This window comes from Miniopterus natalensis, chromosome 1 (genome assembly GCF_054644295.1).
Source record: "Miniopterus natalensis isolate mMinNat1 chromosome 1, mMinNat1.hap1, whole genome shotgun sequence".
NCBI lineage: Eukaryota > Metazoa > Chordata > Mammalia > Chiroptera > Miniopteridae > Miniopterus > Miniopterus natalensis.
The window spans coordinates 116385163-116406451 of NC_142081.1; the positions used below are offsets into that span (position 1 = coordinate 116385163).

Genomic DNA, 21289 nt, shown 5'->3' on the forward strand with positions numbered 1-21289 from the left:
AACTTGAGGATTCATTACTGCAAACAAGTGCGTTACTGGAAGCCAAAACCATACACACCACACAAGCCAATGGAATGAGTGTTTGTGCAGAATGTAGTATTCACAATGGGGAAAACTTCAGGATCAAATAAAAATTCTATCTAACCTTTTCCAAGTTATACTAGTTTTTCTGTGCCTGATTAATTAAATAATTTTACTGGCATACACTACAAAACTTGACATAAATATAGTAATTTAGAGAAAGGAGGGAACCTAAATAAAAAGCTTGGCAGGCACGATGCTGGAACATATAAAACATGAGAGAAAGAATACAGCTGGGAGAGAGGGAAAAAGAGGTCAAATAGATTGTTACCTGGAAAAAAATGTCAATGTAAGTTCATTTAACTTGTCAACATGTAAGGTAAATTCTCACATTTTCCGCTAAGAAAACTTTTCAAATTTATACAATTATAAAACACAAACTTAAAATATGGTATTATTCATATCCACTTTTAAAATAAGGCGAAGTAAATTGGAAAATTACTAAGGTATATTTTTCGGAGGGGAATTCAACAGAGTATGCCCACCAATTACTGGAGAACCAAAGTTAAGGTATTACGAGGCCATGGAACCTATCATGACGGAATGTACAGCACAGTCTACAGTCAGTCCGCAGTATATTCCAAGATACAAAGAAAAAATGTTACAGAAAAACCTAACTATTTCCTTACATTTTAATACAGACTGGCTTTAAGCACCTAATCTTTAAAAGAAATTTAAATTTGTTCAACTATTCCTGCCAAAAGTTTGATAATCTTAGTGAACTAGTAAACATACTTACATGCAACCCAGTAAAACCCAGAAAATATTTAAAACAATATTAATGACATTTTTGACTATCATCCTTGTGAATATTTCCCACTCATTTCCTTCTACTGTAGTACCAATTCTAAAAATGGTAAATTTTCTGAAAGCTTATACTTGAAAAGCCTGAAAAAGAGATGTGATTGAACTGTTCTCATTTTATAATTTCTTCCTTGCCAATGTGCTGCTCCTACAATTTGCCACTGTAACTGCAGAGCAGGAGAGGAGATTCTGACGTCACAGACACATTTTAGCTCAAGGAGGAAATAGGGCATCATAGACAGTCCCACGGGGAAAGCGAGATGGATATCACAGACAGTCAGAATTCACCTTCTAGAAATCAGTTGGCTAATTTCTTTAAAAATAATTTCCAGAGATGATAGTCGATGGAATGCATTATAGGTAGAATAAGTCACTTATTCAATATAAGCCCATGGAACTACCGATTACCAAAGGCCACCTGCTAGCAAGATAGTTCCTAAAAAGAAAAAGAGAACAGCCACTCTTTTCCTCTAGCTTCTGTACCACCAGAAATCTCCATTTTACGAGTTCATTCTGGCAGTTTGTAGGCCAATTATATAAGAATATTCAAAGGATAAAGGCCACAGAATATGTGATTTTCATAATGAGAGGAGTTGTTACTTAATTTCTTTTAAAGAGGATCTTTCCCTTGGCCAAGTGGCTCAGTTGTTGGAGTGTCGCAGGTTCAGATCCTGATCACGGCACATACCTGGGTTCGGGTTTGATCCCTGGTCTCCGGGCCTGTAAGAGAGGCAACCAGTAGATATTTCTCTCCCACATCTACATTTCTCTCTCTCTCCTTACCTCTCCCTCTAACATCAATTTTAAAAAAAGTGAAGTCTTCAAAGTCTAAAAAACTGAAATTAAAACTCATAATTAAAATTACTTTAAAATAATTCATATACACTAACAATGTCTAAAAAGTTCAGGAGGAAAGGAAATAACACATAATGGGAAAAAAAGTGCCCATTTTGAACTAGGGAGCAACAAAAAATATTTAAGAAATTTCTGATGTCCAAAAAGGCCCTCACCCCAATATCAAAGTAAACATTAAAGCATTTGTAACTATAGTATATAGAAATAGGTACTTTAAACTTTCTAAATGGGAACATCAAAGCTCAAAAGAGAATGTTATGTAGGTGGTTACTAGAAATTTTGAAAAGTTTAAGATACAAATTTCCCATTTCTCCAAAAATTGAATGCAAAAATAAACAAATGTAATATCCTCTAGTAGTTAAAATAATCAAAAGGGAAATGAAAAATACTAAGGCTCATGGATTAAGCTTAGGCTAAAAGAGTTCCTCATGATGTTGAAAATTTTCATTTTGTTTTAAGAGGAAATACTAAACTTGCTGGAAGAGGCACCTTGGTATTTCCACAGCCCTTGTTACTGTAGATGAGAAGCTGACCATGTTAATTCCCCTCATTCCTCCCTTAAAAGGAAATCACTTAGCTGGGTTTGAGCAGGAGCGGTGACATTTCTCCATTCGTGGCACATGAGGGGCTCACCATGTCCCAGCCCCTCACTCCTCATTTAAGATAAGATGGCACTGGCCCGCTGCGCAGCACTAAAGTTATCGCAGCTGCGGGATTTTCTTACAGCCGCCCTGCACAGGTTTTTGTTTTCACAATATCTGGAAATGGCCTAGGAGCAGAAATCAAAGAGAGCACAGACACGTTAGAAATCACAGGGCTGCAGCCTGAGCACAGAAAGCGCCACCGCTGAGCCGCACATGCCGCTTCCTCAGGCGGGTGACGGCTCCTGCCCGTGGGCAGCTGCGGGCTCCCTGCCGAGCCCTTGGGCTTCTCCTTTAAGCTAATTCACTGAGGCGAGTCTCTTAGGGGCTGTGATTAGATGGCCAGAGGAAAGGGGGACGGAGGGTTTATTTTAAAGTTTGGGTTTTCTCAATGGCGTCTAAGGCGTGACAGGCTCCTAACAACACTATCACCTGTTGCCTGAGCACTTGGTCCCTTAAATATAATAAACGCACGGGGGCAAAATGAGTGTTACTCAGCTACTTAAATTCTACCCAGTCTTTATTAGCTATTATCTGCTCTAAGCAAATTTAAATGAGGCAGGCTTCTGCTGTACTTTCCTGAAAGGTAGGAAAGATCTAATGACTGAAGCACCACAAGGTACTGTTTCACTTGCACTTTAATTTAAATGGTAGAAACACGCCGTTTCCTAAAGTGCGATCAAAGTCCCACAGAAAGTGTCCATTTTAAACGTGTCCATTTCAGTTGTGAATAATTTTGTTGTATCACCAAAGGTCATAAGCCATAAATATGACTGTTCCATGTACTTTACCATTTCCATTAAAAGCCCATGTACTTTCTAACAGCGTATGTGAAACACACATTCCACAATTAATACAGGTCCCTCAGGTGAGCTTGTCTAACAAACTCACGGGACGGAACTGTGACATACAGAAAAGGCATGAACTTGCAAAGTTAGTTAAGGTGGTAAGTAGGTTATGTTTGTAGATATGATTAGTGATTCAATTGTAAGAAATTATTCATGTATGGTTACAAAAAAGAACACAGTTTCAAAAAAACCATCAAAGATTAAATTTGATTTAAAATACTCTGAATCATAGTCACAGAAAACATAATTTTCTTATAAAGTGGGATTCTTCCTATCAGCCATAAAAGATACCGGAAATATGTGAAAGAGTGAGTAAGTCTTCTTCACCCTGGTAGTTGAAAAAGCTTTTCATTGTCCTACATAATCTGAGTTACCCACAGATGGTGTCTGGTGTCTGGTGGAAACCCCACTCTGTGACTCCGCAGCCTTACCTCCAGGGCCTGTGCTCTTTCTTTTCGCAGACAAGCAAACTCATTAGGCAATTTGTGGTCACTTGCTAGGGACCGAAGGTCAAAATAATATTTGGCATAGACACTGGCAGAGACGTGCAGACGAAACCGGAGTAGAAATAAATACTGCGTCTCCAGCTCATTTCTGAGGAAGAAGGAAAACACAAAACCCACACGGGCGCGTCAGTCCCGGGCGCCCGCAGGCCCGGCTCAGCCCGAGGCTGCTCTGACTTAGTTACGAGACCGCAGAGGCCCCGCTGCGCTGCTGCGCTAACGCTCAGACAGCGCCCAGGGCGCAGGGCGGGGGCCCTTCCGCACCCCAGCACTTTGAGTTGGGACAAGGGGGAGCAGGGGACGTCCCCCTGAGCCCTGTGCTGCTGGCCCGGGCTCGTTCCCCAGAGTCCCGGCGGCGCAGCTGGAGGCTCCCGCTCCTCCCCGCGCACAGGCCCCGCTGCGGTGCGGGCGGCAGGAGCTGCGGGGGCTGTTTCTCAGCTCTGAGACCCTGCGGGCTTCCTCACCAGGCCTGTGCCAGGAAGGGGCTCATGAAAGGAGAGATGTGCCAACACAGGAGCGGGCACATGGCCACGGCAGCAAACGGAGCCACTGAGGGCTGCCACTATTATCTTAGAGGGACAAGTCTTGAGGCAACAAGGAATCACCTCTAGTAAATAAATAAACAAAGATGCCACACTCAGGGGGAGAGGGACACCCTCCCCGCCCCCAGTGCACGGGGCTAATGTCAAAGGGCACATGCAAGTTTCTGTTCACCTGAACCTTACTGGGGAGAAACTGTCACTTTCACAGACCTGGATGCAGTTTTAAAACTCTGGAAGGCAGAAGATTACAGATCGATGTCTTGGCTGGACTAAGCCCACCTTATGATATGGCTTCTGAGAGAGCACTAGAGTCAAACTCAAACAGTGTTCCCCACGCTGGGGATGAGATCCCGAAATGTTCAGCCTGCCCTGCCCCTTCCCAGAACAGCAGGGGGACATTCCCAGGTGAGGTGCGTTCAATAAAGGAGGAAAGGAAATTTGGGAGCAGTCCCTTTGCTATGTGACCACACTGCTGTCACTTGCCAAGAAGTTAAATAAATATAAAATTACAGTAAACTGTACTACTTCACAATCACCCCTTGATTATCATTAATAAAATGATAAATACCTCAACAAACATAAGAGAAGCTTTTTAAACATATTTGCTTTCCTAGTTTTAAAGCTTTAATATTTTATCCATTGGATAGGTCAGCAAAAGCTTGATGTTCTCCGGTATGGAGAATAGTCAGAATATGAGCGGAAATCAGGTTTTCCTCACTTGTTACACTTCAAACCTAACTCAACCTACTTCCAAAATTAATTTCCTGTTCAAATGGCCATAAGTCTATAGAAATGTAAACCAGGTAATATTCTGATAATTAGATAAACAAGACTTGCTACAGGAATAGATGCACTTTACTGTCCCATTTACATTTTCATCACAACTGCACATTAATTGTGACGTATAGCACCTTCCTAGGGTCACCATGCGTGTTAACAGGGATTAATCATGAAGCAAAGCGTGATGCCTACAGATCATGCAGTGTCTGGTTTTTTGTTTGTTGTGTTTTAGTTTTCCAATGGCTACATGGCTGAAGTGCAGGCTAGTTAGAGGCACAGCAAATTGTCTGAGTAGTAGCTGCTCAGTTCAACTTCTTTTTTGAAGGAAAATCATATATATTTTTTTTTACTTTTTTTTTTTACTTTTAAATTTTATTTTTGTTTAAAATATTACAGATGTCCCTGGAAAATCATATTCTAAAAAGACACATAGATGTTGGGAAGTTTTAAGAAAAAGCTGATAGACACCAATTTTTCAATTTAGACTCCAAGGAGATCACTACCAATAGGAGAAAACAACACCAGGTGGATGATACCAATGTACATGAAACAAGGTTATAGTGTTTCCCAATTACCAAAGATCATATACAAAAGCAGTCTGTTATAAACAGAGCTCCTGGTGTTTTCTGTTCATACTCAAAAAGCATTCTCTACAACTGGTCTGTACCTAGACACTGCAGCCATTTCCCCAGAAGCTCACATTGATGACACCTCACACATTTCCCTGCAGGTTCTCTGATGTTATAACTAGAACCAGAGCCCCACCAGCTGAGTCGCGGGTTTTTAGAAAACTTCAGCTGCCACCATGGTGGATCTAGTGTTCATGAGCACAAATTATCCTTCCCTTGAGGGACCAGATGGAAGACTGATGACAGTGGTGTCAAAGTCACTTTAGCTTCTGCAACTTCCCCCCAAAAAGTAATTGCATTGGTTTCAAATTTATCATTTACTGTCATACCCTTTGCTAAGATCACTACCAGCAAGGTCACTCTGACTACTCAGTTTACATGATTATCAAAGTCTGCTTTTCTACCAAAAGCCACGTTGAAAGCTACTGATAATCCCTGGCCTTTTCTCTTCATCACAACTATTCTCACTTTAGTTCTCAATATGCATTTTGGTCATTCTGAAAAGGTCTTCTCTAGAGTAACGAGCAAAGGTAACAGAAACAAATTCTGCCTACTGCCCACCATCATCTCAATTTCCTATGATGTTAAATATAATCTAGAGGGGTCCTTTCACATTTTCTTAAATGCCACCCACAAACATATTTTTCAAAATTGTTATAAAATTTATTGAGGTCATACTGGTTAATCAAATTACATACATTTTAAGCATACAATTCTGTGATATATCATCTGTATATAGCATTGTGTGCAGACCACCCCAAAGTCAAATCTTTTTTCATCACCAGATATTGGATCCCCTTTACACAAAGACATTTTCACTGTCAAGCAGGCACTCTGTCTGCTGGAAATACCTTTTGGGCTCATCCTGCCTACCGCATTCAGGGCCCTTCACAGCAGCTCTGGTGGCCCGATCAAAACTCCTTGTGATGTTTGGGGTTCCACTCCCATCTCTGCATGCCAGCTCTGAGGAGCACCCTCATGGGTAACCCATGGCCTCCCACAAAGCACTGCTGCGGTTGCTGAGTGCCCCTGAAAATTCTCTAACGGGGTGGGCACTGGGAGAGGCCAGGGATGTTTCTCTAACTGCCTGAGAGGTAGGACCTTCCTAAATCATCAGATCTATTTTTAAACACATGAAATGCTCATTAAAGAGCAGGAGAGAGCACAGGTATCTGAAACCTGTATATGTGGCTAATCCTCTATCATGGTTTCTTTCACACAACTTTAGATAAAAGGAGGAAAAGAGGAGCAAATGCAAATATACAATGTGTGACTCAGGTTTAAGCTAGAACCTGCTCAATAGTCTAGTGGCGCTAAGGCCATAGCAGTGGCCAAAAATTTACTTCAAAGGCCAGATGTATGCCCCTTAAACACGGACTGGGGACAACAGAAAAATGTTGAGAGGGATCCAAAATGGTGGTAGAGCAGGTAAAGGTTACCCTCACTCCTCCCAGGACAACAATGGAACTACAACTAAAGTATAGAGCCATCAAGTTGAATAACCAATAGAAGACTAGCTGAACAGAAGTCTCATAACCAAGGATTTATGAAGAAGCCACATCGAGAGGCTTCTGGTAGGAAGGGTAGAGACTTGAAAAGGGCTGGCCCCGGCTCCCATGTGCACTGGCCAAGCACCCAGAGGGCTATCTCAGCTACAAAGGTCTCCTCTTAAAGCACAGGGTCTCAGCCCCACGCCCAGCACCCAGCCCAGAGCACCAGAGCCAGGAAAAGGAGCCCACATAACATCTGGCTATGAAAATCATCAGGGATCTGCCTTCCAGGGAGAGACAGGAGTCCCACAGAAACCCAGGCACCCTCTTAAAGAGCCAGCACACAAAATCTTGTTTATGGTCACTTACCCTAAGCACAAACAAAAGGAGGGTGTCTCAGTGCAGACTAGTGAAAAGAAACTGGGATGTGTGGCTCTGGGGAAAGAGCTAAGGGACAGCTGCCAGGGTCTCTGTGCTGAGTCCCTCTCCCCCACTGCCCACAGACATCATCTTTCTCCGTTGAGGACTCTTTTCTTATGACATCAGCCTGAGAGAATGCATAACCCCACCCTCCAACTCTCTGTCCTCTCATTCTGCAGAGATCATATCCAACAGAAAATTCAGCTACCTGGGTCCAGGGTATAGGGGTCTGGGCAGATTCAGGGTGTGTCAGAGACTGAGTTGTATGGCTTTGGTTCAGGGGCCTTTTCCTCCCATCCCCATTCCTTAGAGCTTAACAAGTGCCACCGCAGCCTCATAAGAGATCCACTAGCTCCACCTTCTGGAATCCTAACAGCCCTGCCCTGTTGCGCTGGGGATCTCCAGGAGGTCCCGGCTGAATCAAGGACAGACTGAATTGCGTAGCTTCAAGTCAGGGGCCAATTTTCCCTCTCATGTTCAACTGGTGCAGAACCATCCCTTCAAACCACCAAATCTTGGTCTGTTTGGGCCTGATAAACTCTGTTGGTTCACCCTACATGACTCTCTGAGACACCGTTCCACCAAAAATGTCTATGTGCACCCAGCATTTGTCAACTGGCCTTGATGTACCCTGGGAATTTTTTTCTGAGTGGCCTGAGACTCAGCACTGGCACCAAGTTTGAATTTGTATCAGCCCGATGAACACCATTTGCCCCTCCCTGATGACTCACTGAGACCCTAACTCAAGTAACTTGGTGCTGCCAGAGGCTCTTTTAGTGGCTGAGCTTAACAGGCACCCTCCAAGTGGAGGCAGGTAAAGGTGGATTGTGAAGTGCCTTGGGACTTTGGCTGACCTACACCAAAGCTCACTGCTGGTGGGAGGTGGCCTTGATGAGCAGCTTGGCCCTTCCCATGCACTCCCAGTCAAAGCAAGGGCAGCAGCAAACTGTGACTCGCTTTATAGCTCCAAGGTGATTGCCCAGGGCCAGTCACAGGTAGAGTCTGACACTGACCTGCACTGAGTCAACCCCAAAAGGCCTCAAAGCCAATATACCCAGTGGCAAGCTTGAGAAAGCATCAGAACAGGAAGCAATTAGCTCCATAAGCAGCACATCCAAAGGGAGATCTCAGGAAGCAAAGACCCTGCTGAGGTGAATTTTGCTTCATGTGGAAGCTCCTGCACAGCAGCTCATACACTGTGGTCAAGGTCAATCCTCACAGTCAATCAGCATGAGGATCAATCCCACACATAGATGGGCCAACAGCAATGATGACTAAACTACAACAGAAGGGCTTACCTATCTCACACAAGAAACATTCCTGGAGCACCAGTTAATGTGATTCCAGAGTGTGCCATGGGTGCCACAGGATACCTACTAGATAAGGCCACCCTACCAAGGCAGAGACACATAGCAGAATGACTTAATACACAGAAACAAACACAGAGAGATAGTCAAAATGGGGAGACAAAGAAACATGCCTCAAATGAAAGAACAGAAGAAATCTCCAGAAAAATAATTAAATAAAATGAAATCAAGCCATCTACCAGATACAGAGTTCAAAACAATGGTTATAAGGATGCTCAAGAAACTTGGTGAGAACTTCAACAGCATGAATAAAAACCTAGAAATCATAAAATAGAACTAGTCAGGCCCTGGTCAGTGTTGCTCAGTGTTTAGAGCATCACTGTGAGCACGGAAGTGTCATGGGTTTGATTCCCGGTCAAAGGCACATACCTGGGTTGCTGGTTCACACTCTGTCCCCAGTCTGTGTGCATGCAAGAGGCACCCAGTCGATGTGTCTCTCTCACATCGATGATCCTCTCTCTCTCTCCACCTTTCTCCCTCCCTTCCTCTATTCTACTCTCTCTGAAAAGCAATGGAAGAATATTCTCAGGTGATGATAACAAACAGACAAACAAACAAAAGAACCAGTCAAAAGGAAGAATATCTGAAATGAAGAGTACACTTTAAAGAATAAACAGTAGTTTACATGAAGTAGAGGACTCAATTAGTGATTTGGAAACAAGGCAGAAGAAAATAAACAAAACAGCAAAAAGAAAACAAAATTGTAAAAAATGAGGATAGTTTAAGGGACATCTGGGACAACATGCAGTATAACAATATCAGCATCATAGGGATCCCAGAATGAAAAAAGAGCGACCATGTGAGCATGTAATTAAGATCTTATTTGAAGAAATAATGACTATAAATTTCCCTAACCTGGTGAAGGAAAAAGACACAGAAGTCCAGGAAGTGCAGAGAGTCCCAAACAAGATGAGCCCAAAGAGGCTCACACCAAGATAAATCACAAAGTGGCAAAGATTAAATACAAAGAGAGAACTTTCAAAGCAGCAAGAGAAAAGCAATTAGTTACCTAAATGCTAGCTCCCAAAAGAATGCAACTGATTTTTTTTTTTTTACTGTTAAAGCCTTCCTTTTTATCTTTTAATTTTATCTTTATTGTTTAAAGTATTATAGATGTCTCTTCCCTCCCCTTAGACCCCTTCCACTTTACACCCACCCATCCCCAAACTTTTACTGCACTATTTTCTGTGTCCATGTATTGTGCATATATGCCTATAAGTTCTTCACTTAATCTCTTCCAAACTCCCCCTTTCCCTCTGATACACATCAGTCTGTTGCATGCTTCACTGACTAAAATTATGGAACGCTGCACAAATTTGCATGTCATCCTTGTGCACAGGCCATGCTAATATCTAGTAACTGAGCACTGTAACTGATTTCTCAACAGAAACATTTCAGGCCACAGGCACAGGCAGGACATATTCAAAGTGATGAAAAGAGAGGATCTACAAGCAAGACTACTCTGCCCACCAAGACTATCATTTAAAATTGAAAAAGAAATAAAGAGCTTCCTAAACAAGAAAAAGCTAAAGCAGTTCATTAATACCAAAACAGAACTACAGGAAAAGTAAAGGATCTCCTTTAAGAATATAAAAGGAAAAACATACATATAGTTAGAAGGAATGAAATGGTATTAAATACATATCGATGAATCATCACTTTAAATGTCAATTACTTGAATGCTCGAATCAAAAGACAAAAGGTAGCTGACTGAATAAGAATATAAGACATACATATTCTGTCCACATGAGACCCAACTAAGATGAAAGAAACATGGAGACTGAAAGTAAATGGATGGTAAAAGATATTTCATGCAAATGGGAAAAAAAGCTGGGCTACTAATACGTATATCTGACAAAATAGACTTTAAAAAAGAGGTTATAATAAGAGACAAAAAGGACACTACACAGTGATAAAGGGATCAATCCAACAAGAGGATATAACCCTTGTAAACATTTATGCACAAATATAGGAGCACCTAAATATATAAAGCAGCTACAGAATCCTCAGTAATTCAGTTACAGGAGGAGATTTTAACATCCCAATTGACATAAATAGATAGGCCTTTCAGAAAGAAAATCAACAAGGAAACACCCATCTTAAATGACACACTAGACCATATGGATTCAATGGATATTTTCAGAGAATTTATCCTCAAAGAAGCACAATATACTTCAAGTGCACAGAGAATACTTTCTAAAATAAACTGCATGTTAGGACACAAAACAAGTTTCAATAAATTTATGGAAACTGAAATCATATGAAGCATCTTCTCTGATTAATTTTTAGTGTATAATACTAAAAGTTAATTACAAAATAAACTGAAAAACACACAAACACATGGAGACTGAATAACATGTAACTGCCCTGCTGGGTTGCTCATTTGGTTGGAGCATAGTCCCATACACCAAACGTCTGAGGGTTCGATTCTCTATGAGGACACATACCTAGGTTGTAGATTCGATCCCTGGTGTGGGCACGTATGGGAGGCAGCTGATCCAGGTTCCTCTCTCTCTCTCTAAGAATCAATAAATACATATCCTCAAGTGAAGATTTAAAAAAATTAAGTAGGATTTAACTAACATATCAATGGGTTAACAATTAGATCAAAAAAGAAATCGAAAGGTACCTTGAGACAAATGAAAATGAAAACACAACAACCCAAAATATATTAAATACACCAAAAGCAGTTCTAAGATGGAAATTCATATACCAGTATTCCTCAAGAAATAAGAAAAATTTTAGTAAACTATCTAACATTATGCCTAAAGGAATGACAAAAAGAATAACAAACAATGCCCAAATTGAGTAGAAGGAAGAAAATAATAAGACCATAGTGGAAATAAACAAAATAAAAATTTTAAAAATCATAGAAAAGATCAATAAACCAAGATCTGGTTTTCTTTGAAAAAATAAGCAAGATGATAAACCTTTAGCCAGATTCATCAAGAGAGAAAGGACTCAAATAAATAAAAGCAGGAATGAAAGAGTAGGAACTGACACCAAAGAAATACAAAGGATTATCAGAAAAGATTATGAACAAGTATATTCCAACAAATTAGATAATCTAGAAGAGATAGATAAATTCCTAGAAATATACAATCTTCTAAAGCTGTACAAAAAAGAAATAGAAAATCTGAATAGACTGATTACAGCTAATGAAATAGAAGCTGTAATAATTAAAATAAAAAACAAAACTTCCAACAAACAAAAGTTCTGGACATGATGTCACAGGTAAATTTTACCAGATATTCAAAGAAGAACTGACACCAATCCTTCTCAAACTATTCCAAAAAATTCAAGACGATGGAAGACTCCCAAGCTTATTTTATGAGGACAACATTATCCTAATTCCAAAACCAGATAAATACACTAAAAAGAAAGAAAATTATACTACACTATCCCTGATGAACATAGATACAGAAATCTTGAACAAAATACTAGCAAACTGAATTCAGCAATACATTAAAAAGATCATACACCATGATTAAGTGAACTTTATTCCTAGGATACAAAGTCTGAATAATATCTGCAAATCAATTTACATGACACACATAAATATGAACAAAATGAAAGGTAAAACTATATGGTCATATCAAGAGATGCAGAAAAAAATTTCATGAATTCCATAACCCATTTATGATAACAACTCTCAGCAAAGTAAGAACAGATGGAACATATCACAACAAAATAAAGGCCACATATAACAAACAAACAGCTAACATTACACTCAATGAAGAAAAACTGCAATAGTTTCCCTTAAGATCAGAACCAGGACAGGGATGTCCACCTTCACCACTCTTATTCAACATAGTACTGGAAGTCCTAGCCAGAGCCATCAGACAGTAAGAAAAAGTAAAAGGCCACAGAATTGTAATGGAATAAGTAACTGTCATAATTTCCTAATGACATGTTACTATGTATAGAAAAGTCTAAAGATTACACCAAAAAACCTACCAGAACTGAAAAATGAATTCAGTAAAGTAGCAAATACAAGATAAATATCAAGAAATCAGTTGCACTTTTATATGCCAATAATGAACTATCAAAAAGGCAAACTACAAAACAATCGCATATATAATTACAACAAAAAATACCTAAGAATAAATGTAACTAAGGAGGTAAAAAGACCTCTGTACTTGGAAAATTACAAGACACTCAAGAAAGAAGGTGAAGAAGATACAAATAAATGGACTCATATACCATGCTCATGGATAGAAAGAATTAACATCTTTAAAATGTCTATACTACACAAAGCAATCTATAGATTCAATGAAATTCCTATCAAGATACCAAAGATGTATTTTACAGAAGTAGAACAAATAAGCCAAAATTTTATATGGAACAACAAAAGACCCTGAATATTCAGAGCAATTGAGAAAAAAACAAACAAGGTTGGGGGTATCATGCAACCTGATTTCAAACTATACTACAAGCGTATAGTAATCAAAACAGCATGGTAACGGCATAAAAACAAACCTATAGATCAATGGAACAGAATGGAAAGCCCAGAAAGAAACCCACAACTATATGGTAAATTAATACTTGACAACGGAGGAGAGATCAGTCAATGGAGTAAAGTCAGTCAACTCAATAAATGGTAAATTAGACAGATACTTCCAAAAAATGAAAGTAGACCACCTCCTTACACCATATACAAGAATAAACTCAAAATGAATTATTAACTTAAATTTAAGATTCAAAACCATAAATCTCCTAGAAGAAAACAGGCAGTAAAACCTGGAACATTTCTCTTAGTAATATTATTTTGCTAATAGATTACCTAAGCAAGTGAAACAAAAGAAAAAATAAGCAAATGGGACTACATCAAACAAAAAAGTTTTAACACAGCAAAACAAAACATTAACAAAATAAAAAGACCACCTACTGATGGGAAAGCATATTTGACAATGATATATCTGGTAAGGGGGTTATTATTCACAATTTATAAAAAACATATATAACTCAACAGGAAAAATAAAAACAATCCAAATAAAAATGGACAGGGAACCTGAACAGACACTTCTCTAAAGAGGACACACTGATGGACAACAGACATATGAAAAGATGCTCAACATCACTAATCGTCAGAGAGATGCAAATTAAACCACAATGAGATTTCCCCCCACACCTGTCAGAATGTCCATCATCAATAAATCAACAAACAGCAAGTGCTGAGGAGGATGTGGGGAAAAGGGAACACTGCACACTTTTGGTGGGAATGCAGATTGGTGCCGTCATTGTGGAAAACATTATGGAGTTTCTTCAAGAAATTACAAAGGGAACTGCTTTATGACTCAGTGATTCCACTTCTGGGAATGTATCTGAAGAAACCCAAAACACGAATTCAAAACAATCTATGCCCTCTGTGTTCACTGCAGTATTATTTACAATCCTCAAGCTATGGAAGCAACTCAAGTGCCCATCAATAGATGAGTGGATGAAAAAGCAATGGCATATTCCTCAGCCATGAAAAGAAATCTTTCCATAGAGTGAAATCTTACCATTTGTGAGAGCATGGATGGACCTAGAGGGGATTATGCTAAGTGGAATAAGTCAGTCAGAGAAATACAAATACCACATCATTTCCCTTTGCAAAGTGTATGATTTTCTAACCATGATGCTGTACACCCAACACTAATACAAAATAATATTGAATGTAAACTCTAACTGGGAAAAAAGAATAAATAAGTAAAAAAGAAAAAGGGGAAGAAAAAGACTGGAACTGGTAGACTGCTTTCAGAAAGCCATGAAGATATTAATAGCACTGTTGTTTTAGGATGTTAGCTTGTAAAATATTTGCAAATAAACATCAGGAAATTACATTCCAAATTATCACGAAGATTATTGAAACAATAGCACATGAAGGCCTACTGATTAGTGAGGGATATGAATTGTTATAGCAAATGTGGATAGAAAAATGAATGTACTTGTATGCCTCATTCAGTTCTCTGCACAATGGAACCTTTAAAAATATTTCTTAATATGTAAACATTATGGGGCCAAAAGAGGTATTGGAAAATGGTTAGAAAGTTCACCAAAACCTTGCAAACTCACATGTCCTTGAGTGTGATGCCCTGGTGGATTTGGCAGAAGCGATAATTCCGTACAACCCAGTCGCGCAGATACTTGGCAGCAAGAAGAATGGCTCCCAGAACAATTCTCCTCCAGTTCGTGGGGCAAATGTCGATCTCAGCATAAACTGTAAGTCTTTCTAAGTAAATCTGCAAAAGTAGAACACTGGTCTTTGATTCTAGTTCAGTTTAAGTGCTGCGGTAAGAACCGTTAGGAATGACAGATTTCATCTGTTTTTGACACGCCTTTTACTCTTAGGTTCTACAGAGGCTGCTTGGACAGCCAAAGCCAGAGGCCAAGTCACAGCTGCAAATCAAATACTTTTGTTGCCGACTTTGCCCATTTTCCCCCAGCCCATTTTTCGGTCACAGGAATGAATGGACACCTTGGCAAAGGGCTCCCTGAAGGAATGTTATTACCATCCCACTGGTAAAGGGCAGCACACCCAGGCCCGGCGCAGATGCCTGAGTGCCTGCCATGCGCACTGCTTCATACCTGGCTGGTAGTTATGGGGCGATTTTACAGAGCACTTGAGTATGTAAATCCCTGGTAACACTGAGCACATTTGTATCTTCTTTACACAGTAACTACTCCTTTTGTGGCACAAGCAGAAGATAAAACCTGGTCATCAAGAGAGCCCCCCAGTGGCTGCTGTGGGTGCAGCAGGACAGGCAGGACAGACAGGAGTGCGTGAGGCAGGTCCGAGCAGCTGTCAAGTATTCCTGGACTTAGTGTCCTTGAAAGAAACACACACGCAGACAAAGAACAGTCCTTTTATATCCCCCAAGCTTCACATCTCCATTATCATTTCATGAAATTCATCTCTGTCTCACACAACCAGAAGCTTAGTCAATTCTATTGGTTTCAGGTGGTAACAGAGCTGCCAGTGTCTATCCCTGGTCCTCCTCTAAACCTGCCAGGTAGCTGGTGAGGTTTCATGATTTCTTTCACATATTCTATGTCTATTCCACAAAGAACTGGGTGAAGTTAACAGCTAAATAAAGGCTATAGAGGCAAGCGGTGCCTTGTTACCCCAAAGGATGCTTTGCAGAAGAGCATGTGTGCCATCGGACAAAAAGAAGAAAGTCCCACTTTAAAGAGTATATTTACTGTCTGAGGTTATCAGATTGACAGCTCAGATTTACCAAAGGTCTTCAAATTCAACTGTATTTAAAAAAACAAACGGTTATTGAACATTATGTGTTCTTCGTGAAAGTTTCCAACAATCTACCAAAACTCAGGGCTGTCAGGTACTTTAAGAATGAACCTCCTTACAAAGTTCAACTTTCTACTTTATGGGAATAATTAGAGGCACTTACACAATGTTGGCAATCTCTCAACTTCCCATCACCTTCACTGGCAGATGTGCTATGTGGCACTATTCATTCATTTATACCACTTGCCCTCCTGTGTCAGTGGAATTGAGATTTCTCTTCTCGCTGAAACTCTTCTATCAGAGACATCGATCCCATCGCACTTTTGAAGAACAACTCCCACAATTGCCTCTCTCTGACAATTCCTCTGTCCTCCAGAGACTGCCCTCAATGTGAATGTGTTTATGTTGTTCCCCTCCCACCCCCTGCAACCCCAAGACTGCTTCCTCACGTTGCTCACAGCAAATGCCCTGATGCTGCTTCTCATCTCCCATTCTCTCCTCAACCCACTTTAGTCTGCCCCTGGTACTGACACTCTACTGAAAGCATTATTGCTAAGGCCATCGGTGCCTTTGGCATGCAAACCAGAGCTCTTCATCCCCACTCCCCAAGCACTCCCTAACATCATATAGGGCACTGTCACTGGTCTAGGTCCTTGGCCAAAAACTTCCAATTGAGTTACCCTGCTCCAATCGGTTAGCAATTCTTGTCATCTCCACCTGTCATTGGAAATCAGGCTGCTATCTCTTCTATTTGTCACTTCTCACCTGTGTCACTGTTATTTCCTCCTGACTTCTTGGTCTTCAGTCAGACTCCCAGCTACAATCTCTTCTCCCCAAAAGTAGCCAGGACAGTCTCTAACTAAGAACACTTCTCTTCCCTGCTCAATATCTGACAAAGAATTCCTATCAAACAAATAAAAATGTAACTTCTTCCCATGGCTTGCAAGCTACAAGGCCCTGAAATATAGGACTTGCCCTTCTTTGGCCTCATGTCCTACATTCTTTCCCTCATTCCACTCTCTGAGCACAATGGCCATACCTCACTGTTCCTCAGTCACAAAAAACACATTCCCGTCTCAGAATCTTGCACTTGTCCCCTCTGCCTGTAAGTCCAGAGCTCCTCATCTTCTATAGTTCAGTGAGGTCTCTCCATCCTCAGCACTTAGATTTGTAAGGACTATCACACTAAAGGGAGAAGGCCCCAGGACTGGCTTACAGTGGTGGCAAAAGGAAAAAATAATAAATAGAAGTCAAGATAAGTGAGGTTCAAGAGAGCGTGGTCAAAATGCTAAATGCTGCCAAGAAGTTGCTTATTCCATAAATATCCACTGCATACCTATTCATGTCACTGTTCTATCTTCTGTACGCTTTATATTCACCTACTTTCTCTGCATTTGAACAGCTAATCCTAATTCCCTACCCCTAGCTCAGACCCATGCTCTAATTCCATGCATTCGACTGATTTCTAGAGACCTCCACTCTGCTGTCTCGCAGGTGCATCAAGCTTAACTCGTCTACAGAGAACTCGCCTCTTCCAACCCAGATGCTCTCCCTCCTGTATCACTTGCTCCCCTCATGGGAGCCCCACTCCTGCCTTTCTCCAGCATGTGCTAAGCGCTCCAAGTGGCTGGTAGCTCCATGAAAAGTCCTGCATCTGACCCATTGCCCATTCAGGGGTCTCTATTCAGAAGCACAGGCTGCCTCTCCAAGGTTTGAACTGAATACTGAAGGAGGCGGCACTGACCTAAGGAATCTTTCCCTCCAGGCCAAGCAGTAGACTTTCCCCTTTAGGTTTGCTGGAGCAGGAATTAGTACAATCCCATTACTTCTCACTAGAATAGGACCACTTATTCCAGATGATAAAATCTGACCATAGGAATTCTGTATGAATGACACAAAGGTCCTCACACAGCTGTAGCTTAGCAGGCAACTAGCAAAGCCTTGTCAGGCACCACTGCATGCCAATCCTGGGCAACTTCACAGGCAGGCACGAGAGGACAGCAAGGATGGGTGAACACCCATCATCCAAGGAACAGAGAATTTAGGGCTTTAGTTCCCAATCAGGACACGCATCAGGACTGCCTGGGGAATACAGCCTGGGACTCAGCTTAGACCTACACTGAACCGGTCACTACCTGGGGCCCACAACATTCTGTTATTGCCAACATCCTGCCCCATCAGCATACCTTGTAGGTGTGCACATGTCTCCTAAGGTGTGGAGGGAGAAACAGGAAACCTCTCCTGCTGCCTTTAATAGCAAGTGTTTTGGGATGAGAAAAGCAAGGGCATTTGAAATCATAATGATTATTAAGCTCAAATGTGTGTATTTCACCTCCCTTGATAGGTTTCCCTTAATAAAGTTCTGAAAGAACTATCTTACCAAAGTTGTTATTGAAAATTCAGCTGTTAGATTTAGGTCATTGAAAAAAGGCCGAATGAATCCGTAAATAGTTTCAGGATCAGGATTACGATCGAAGTTTTCCTCTGGAACCGCTTCCTGCTGAAAGGAGGAAAAATGCAATGTCACTATCCACTGAAGAAAAACAAAAAGTGCTTTCCTGAGAGCCGTCTCCTACCTGTGCCCACGTGCCCCTGAAAATAATTTTGATTGGGTGACATGTCTTTTAGTCTTTTAAATATAAACAATGGGACCTTAAAAAACAATATTCAATACTGACACTCATTTAAGATAAATGCAGGCACAACCTCAGAAAAGTTCCATGTTCCTTTCCACCTTCCCCATACAGAATTCTACCTAAATGTAAACTATCTTTAGGCTCAAAGGACTTGTTCATCCTCATGTCCTACTTCTCTGCAACCAACTCTGAAAATGTGTTTCCAGTTTCCTGTACCCACAGGGCCCTAAGGCTGTGCCGTGCTAAACAGCAGGCAGCAGTCACATATTGCTCTAGGGCATCAGAAGATGGGAACTGGAAATTTTTTTGCCATTCTAATTTATTCAAAATTTAAATAGTTGTTTAATTTTCTTCATAGAGATCTTCACATATCTGTTAGGTTTACTTACAAATATTCATATTGTCTGATGCTACTGAAAACTATCTTTTAAAATGATATACTTTTCTGGAGGGGGCATGTTTACTCACCTTAGCTCACCACCTGTACAAAGCTGAAGCTCAGTTCTTACTGACATATTTCCTATACAACATTCCCTTTGTAAAATAATTAGCTACAACATGGGGTGAGAAAGAAACCAAAGGAAGGTAATTTTGACTCAAGCTGGAGGGAGTAATTTTCTTCTAGTGATTAATTTCTAAGCAAATCATCATGAAATACACATAATTATATGGGAAAAAATACAGCCTCAGTACAACTGATACTTACTGTCAGCGGGTGCAGCCTTTCATCAAAAATGTCCTTGGATCTATTTCCATCTCTATAAAATAAGAAGGTGATTTTAAAAACAAATCCAGGAATTGTGAATATCTTAGTAACACATCTGCTGGGAGTGGAGAGAGGGCTGGAGGGAGAAGCTTAACCTTCTACAGAGTCCTACTAATTCTTAGATTCCGTAAGAAGTTTCTGGCCTCTTTTTACCCAGCACATCCAATTCTGTGAAATCTCCTCCACAGTGAGCAGCCAGAGCTGCCCCTCCAGGCGCTGACCCTCCCTGACAGGCGACGCTGGTCACCCAGACAGACGCGATCCGCTGCCTCGCCCTGGGCCACACAGGAGCGCGTCACCGAGCAGGAGCCGGGCCATTCATGTGAATACGAGACTCATGTTTCCCAGTTTCGCTTCTCTTGTTAGTTTCCGATATTATATTATTATTGTGTGTTTCTTCTTTTTTAAACAGTTTGAGTTAAAACTTGCCTTTTTATTTTAAAAATGACCAGTTATTGGTTTTAGAGAGGAAGGGGGAGTGAGGGGAAAAGACGCACATGGAAAGGCTGCCTCCTGCACACGCCGAACTGGGGATCGAACCTGAAACCCAGGAACGTGGCCTGATGGAACCGAACCCACAACCTGGGCATGTGCCCTGACTGGGAATGGAACCTGCCCCCTTGGGGCCATGCTCCAACTGAGCCTCACTGGCCAGGAAAACCAGTCTGTTTTTAAGTTTAATTTTCCACACAGTGGTTCTCCGAATGTGTTTTACAGGCCTGTGGGGTCCCCTAGACCAGTTTCAGGAGACACATGAGGCCAAAACTGTTTTTATAGAAATCCTAAGGCATTGCCTGCGTCTACACTGACATTGCAATGACTGTATAAAAGAAAAGTCAGTAAAACTGGCTTCTGAGCCTGAGTCAAGGCAGGGGAACCGCCCTGTGCTAGGAGTCACTCTATTCCTCACGGCCACTGGTTGAAAAACAAATTCTGCTTCTCTGGAGAACATCCTTGAAAAAGCAGTAAGGATGGTGTTATTAAACGCTGATTCTTATTTCTATCTGACAGGGGGAATGTATGCATTAAGCACTTCTGCATATCGAATAGTGGTTGTTAAGGAAAAGTACTTGTGACTTAGTTGTGAGCTGAACAATTGACTTTTTTCATTGAATAACATCTTTATTTGATAGTATAACTGTCAGTCTCTCAAAACTGAAAAGTAAGCATGTCACTTCAAGGAAAATAACTTGTATATTTGCTGCCAGTGAAACAATTCAAGCTATCAAGCTAAAAATCAAGACTGGGGAAAACTTGTACCTTTTTTGTGTGAGCCTGACAGCTTTTGAATACTTAAGGGATTTTCAGGGAAGACTGGTGGTGATATGATGCTAACTAACAAAAGTGAATTTTAATACTGTATAAAGAAATGTGAACCAACGCTTTCCAAATGACCAAGGCATAATATTATCATAAAATTATTTACAATAAAAAGATTCATTCAGCATATAAGATATCTGAATGGATATTAATTTAATAGAGACCTTACTAGAAGTTCATAGATATGGTTTAAAATTCCATTGTAACTACTTTAAGAAACTAGCACTTGTGGACTTTGGGTACAATATCAAAGGATATCCACAATTATCTGAAGGATTTAAAAATACAGCCTTTTCTAGCCATACAGCTACATCAGGCATGGTCTTCACATTGTTTCTTCAAAACAAATTATCAAGATAACTGAAGTAATCACAAA

The 21289-nt window shown here is 40.7% G+C and overlaps 2 protein-coding genes across 2 annotated transcripts in view; both read right to left on the reverse strand.

The window, feature by feature from the left end:
- LOC107545716 (fibrous sheath-interacting protein 2-like) overlaps positions 1-21289 on the reverse strand; it is a 98163-nt gene that overhangs the window by 6519 nt on the left and 70355 nt on the right. The window lies entirely within an intron of this gene.
- On the reverse strand, positions 1704-20634 carry LOC148094356 (cyclin-Y-like protein 1). Its single transcript, XM_087817649.1, has 6 exons — positions 20504-20634; positions 19534-19585; positions 18572-18691; positions 15018-15184; positions 3661-3823; positions 1704-2509 (listed from the first exon to the last, which is right to left on the reverse strand). The coding sequence occupies exons 1-6, from the start codon at positions 20632-20634 to the stop codon at positions 2399-2401; spliced, it is 744 nt and encodes a 247-aa protein (XP_087673775.1). The 3' UTR covers positions 1704-2398.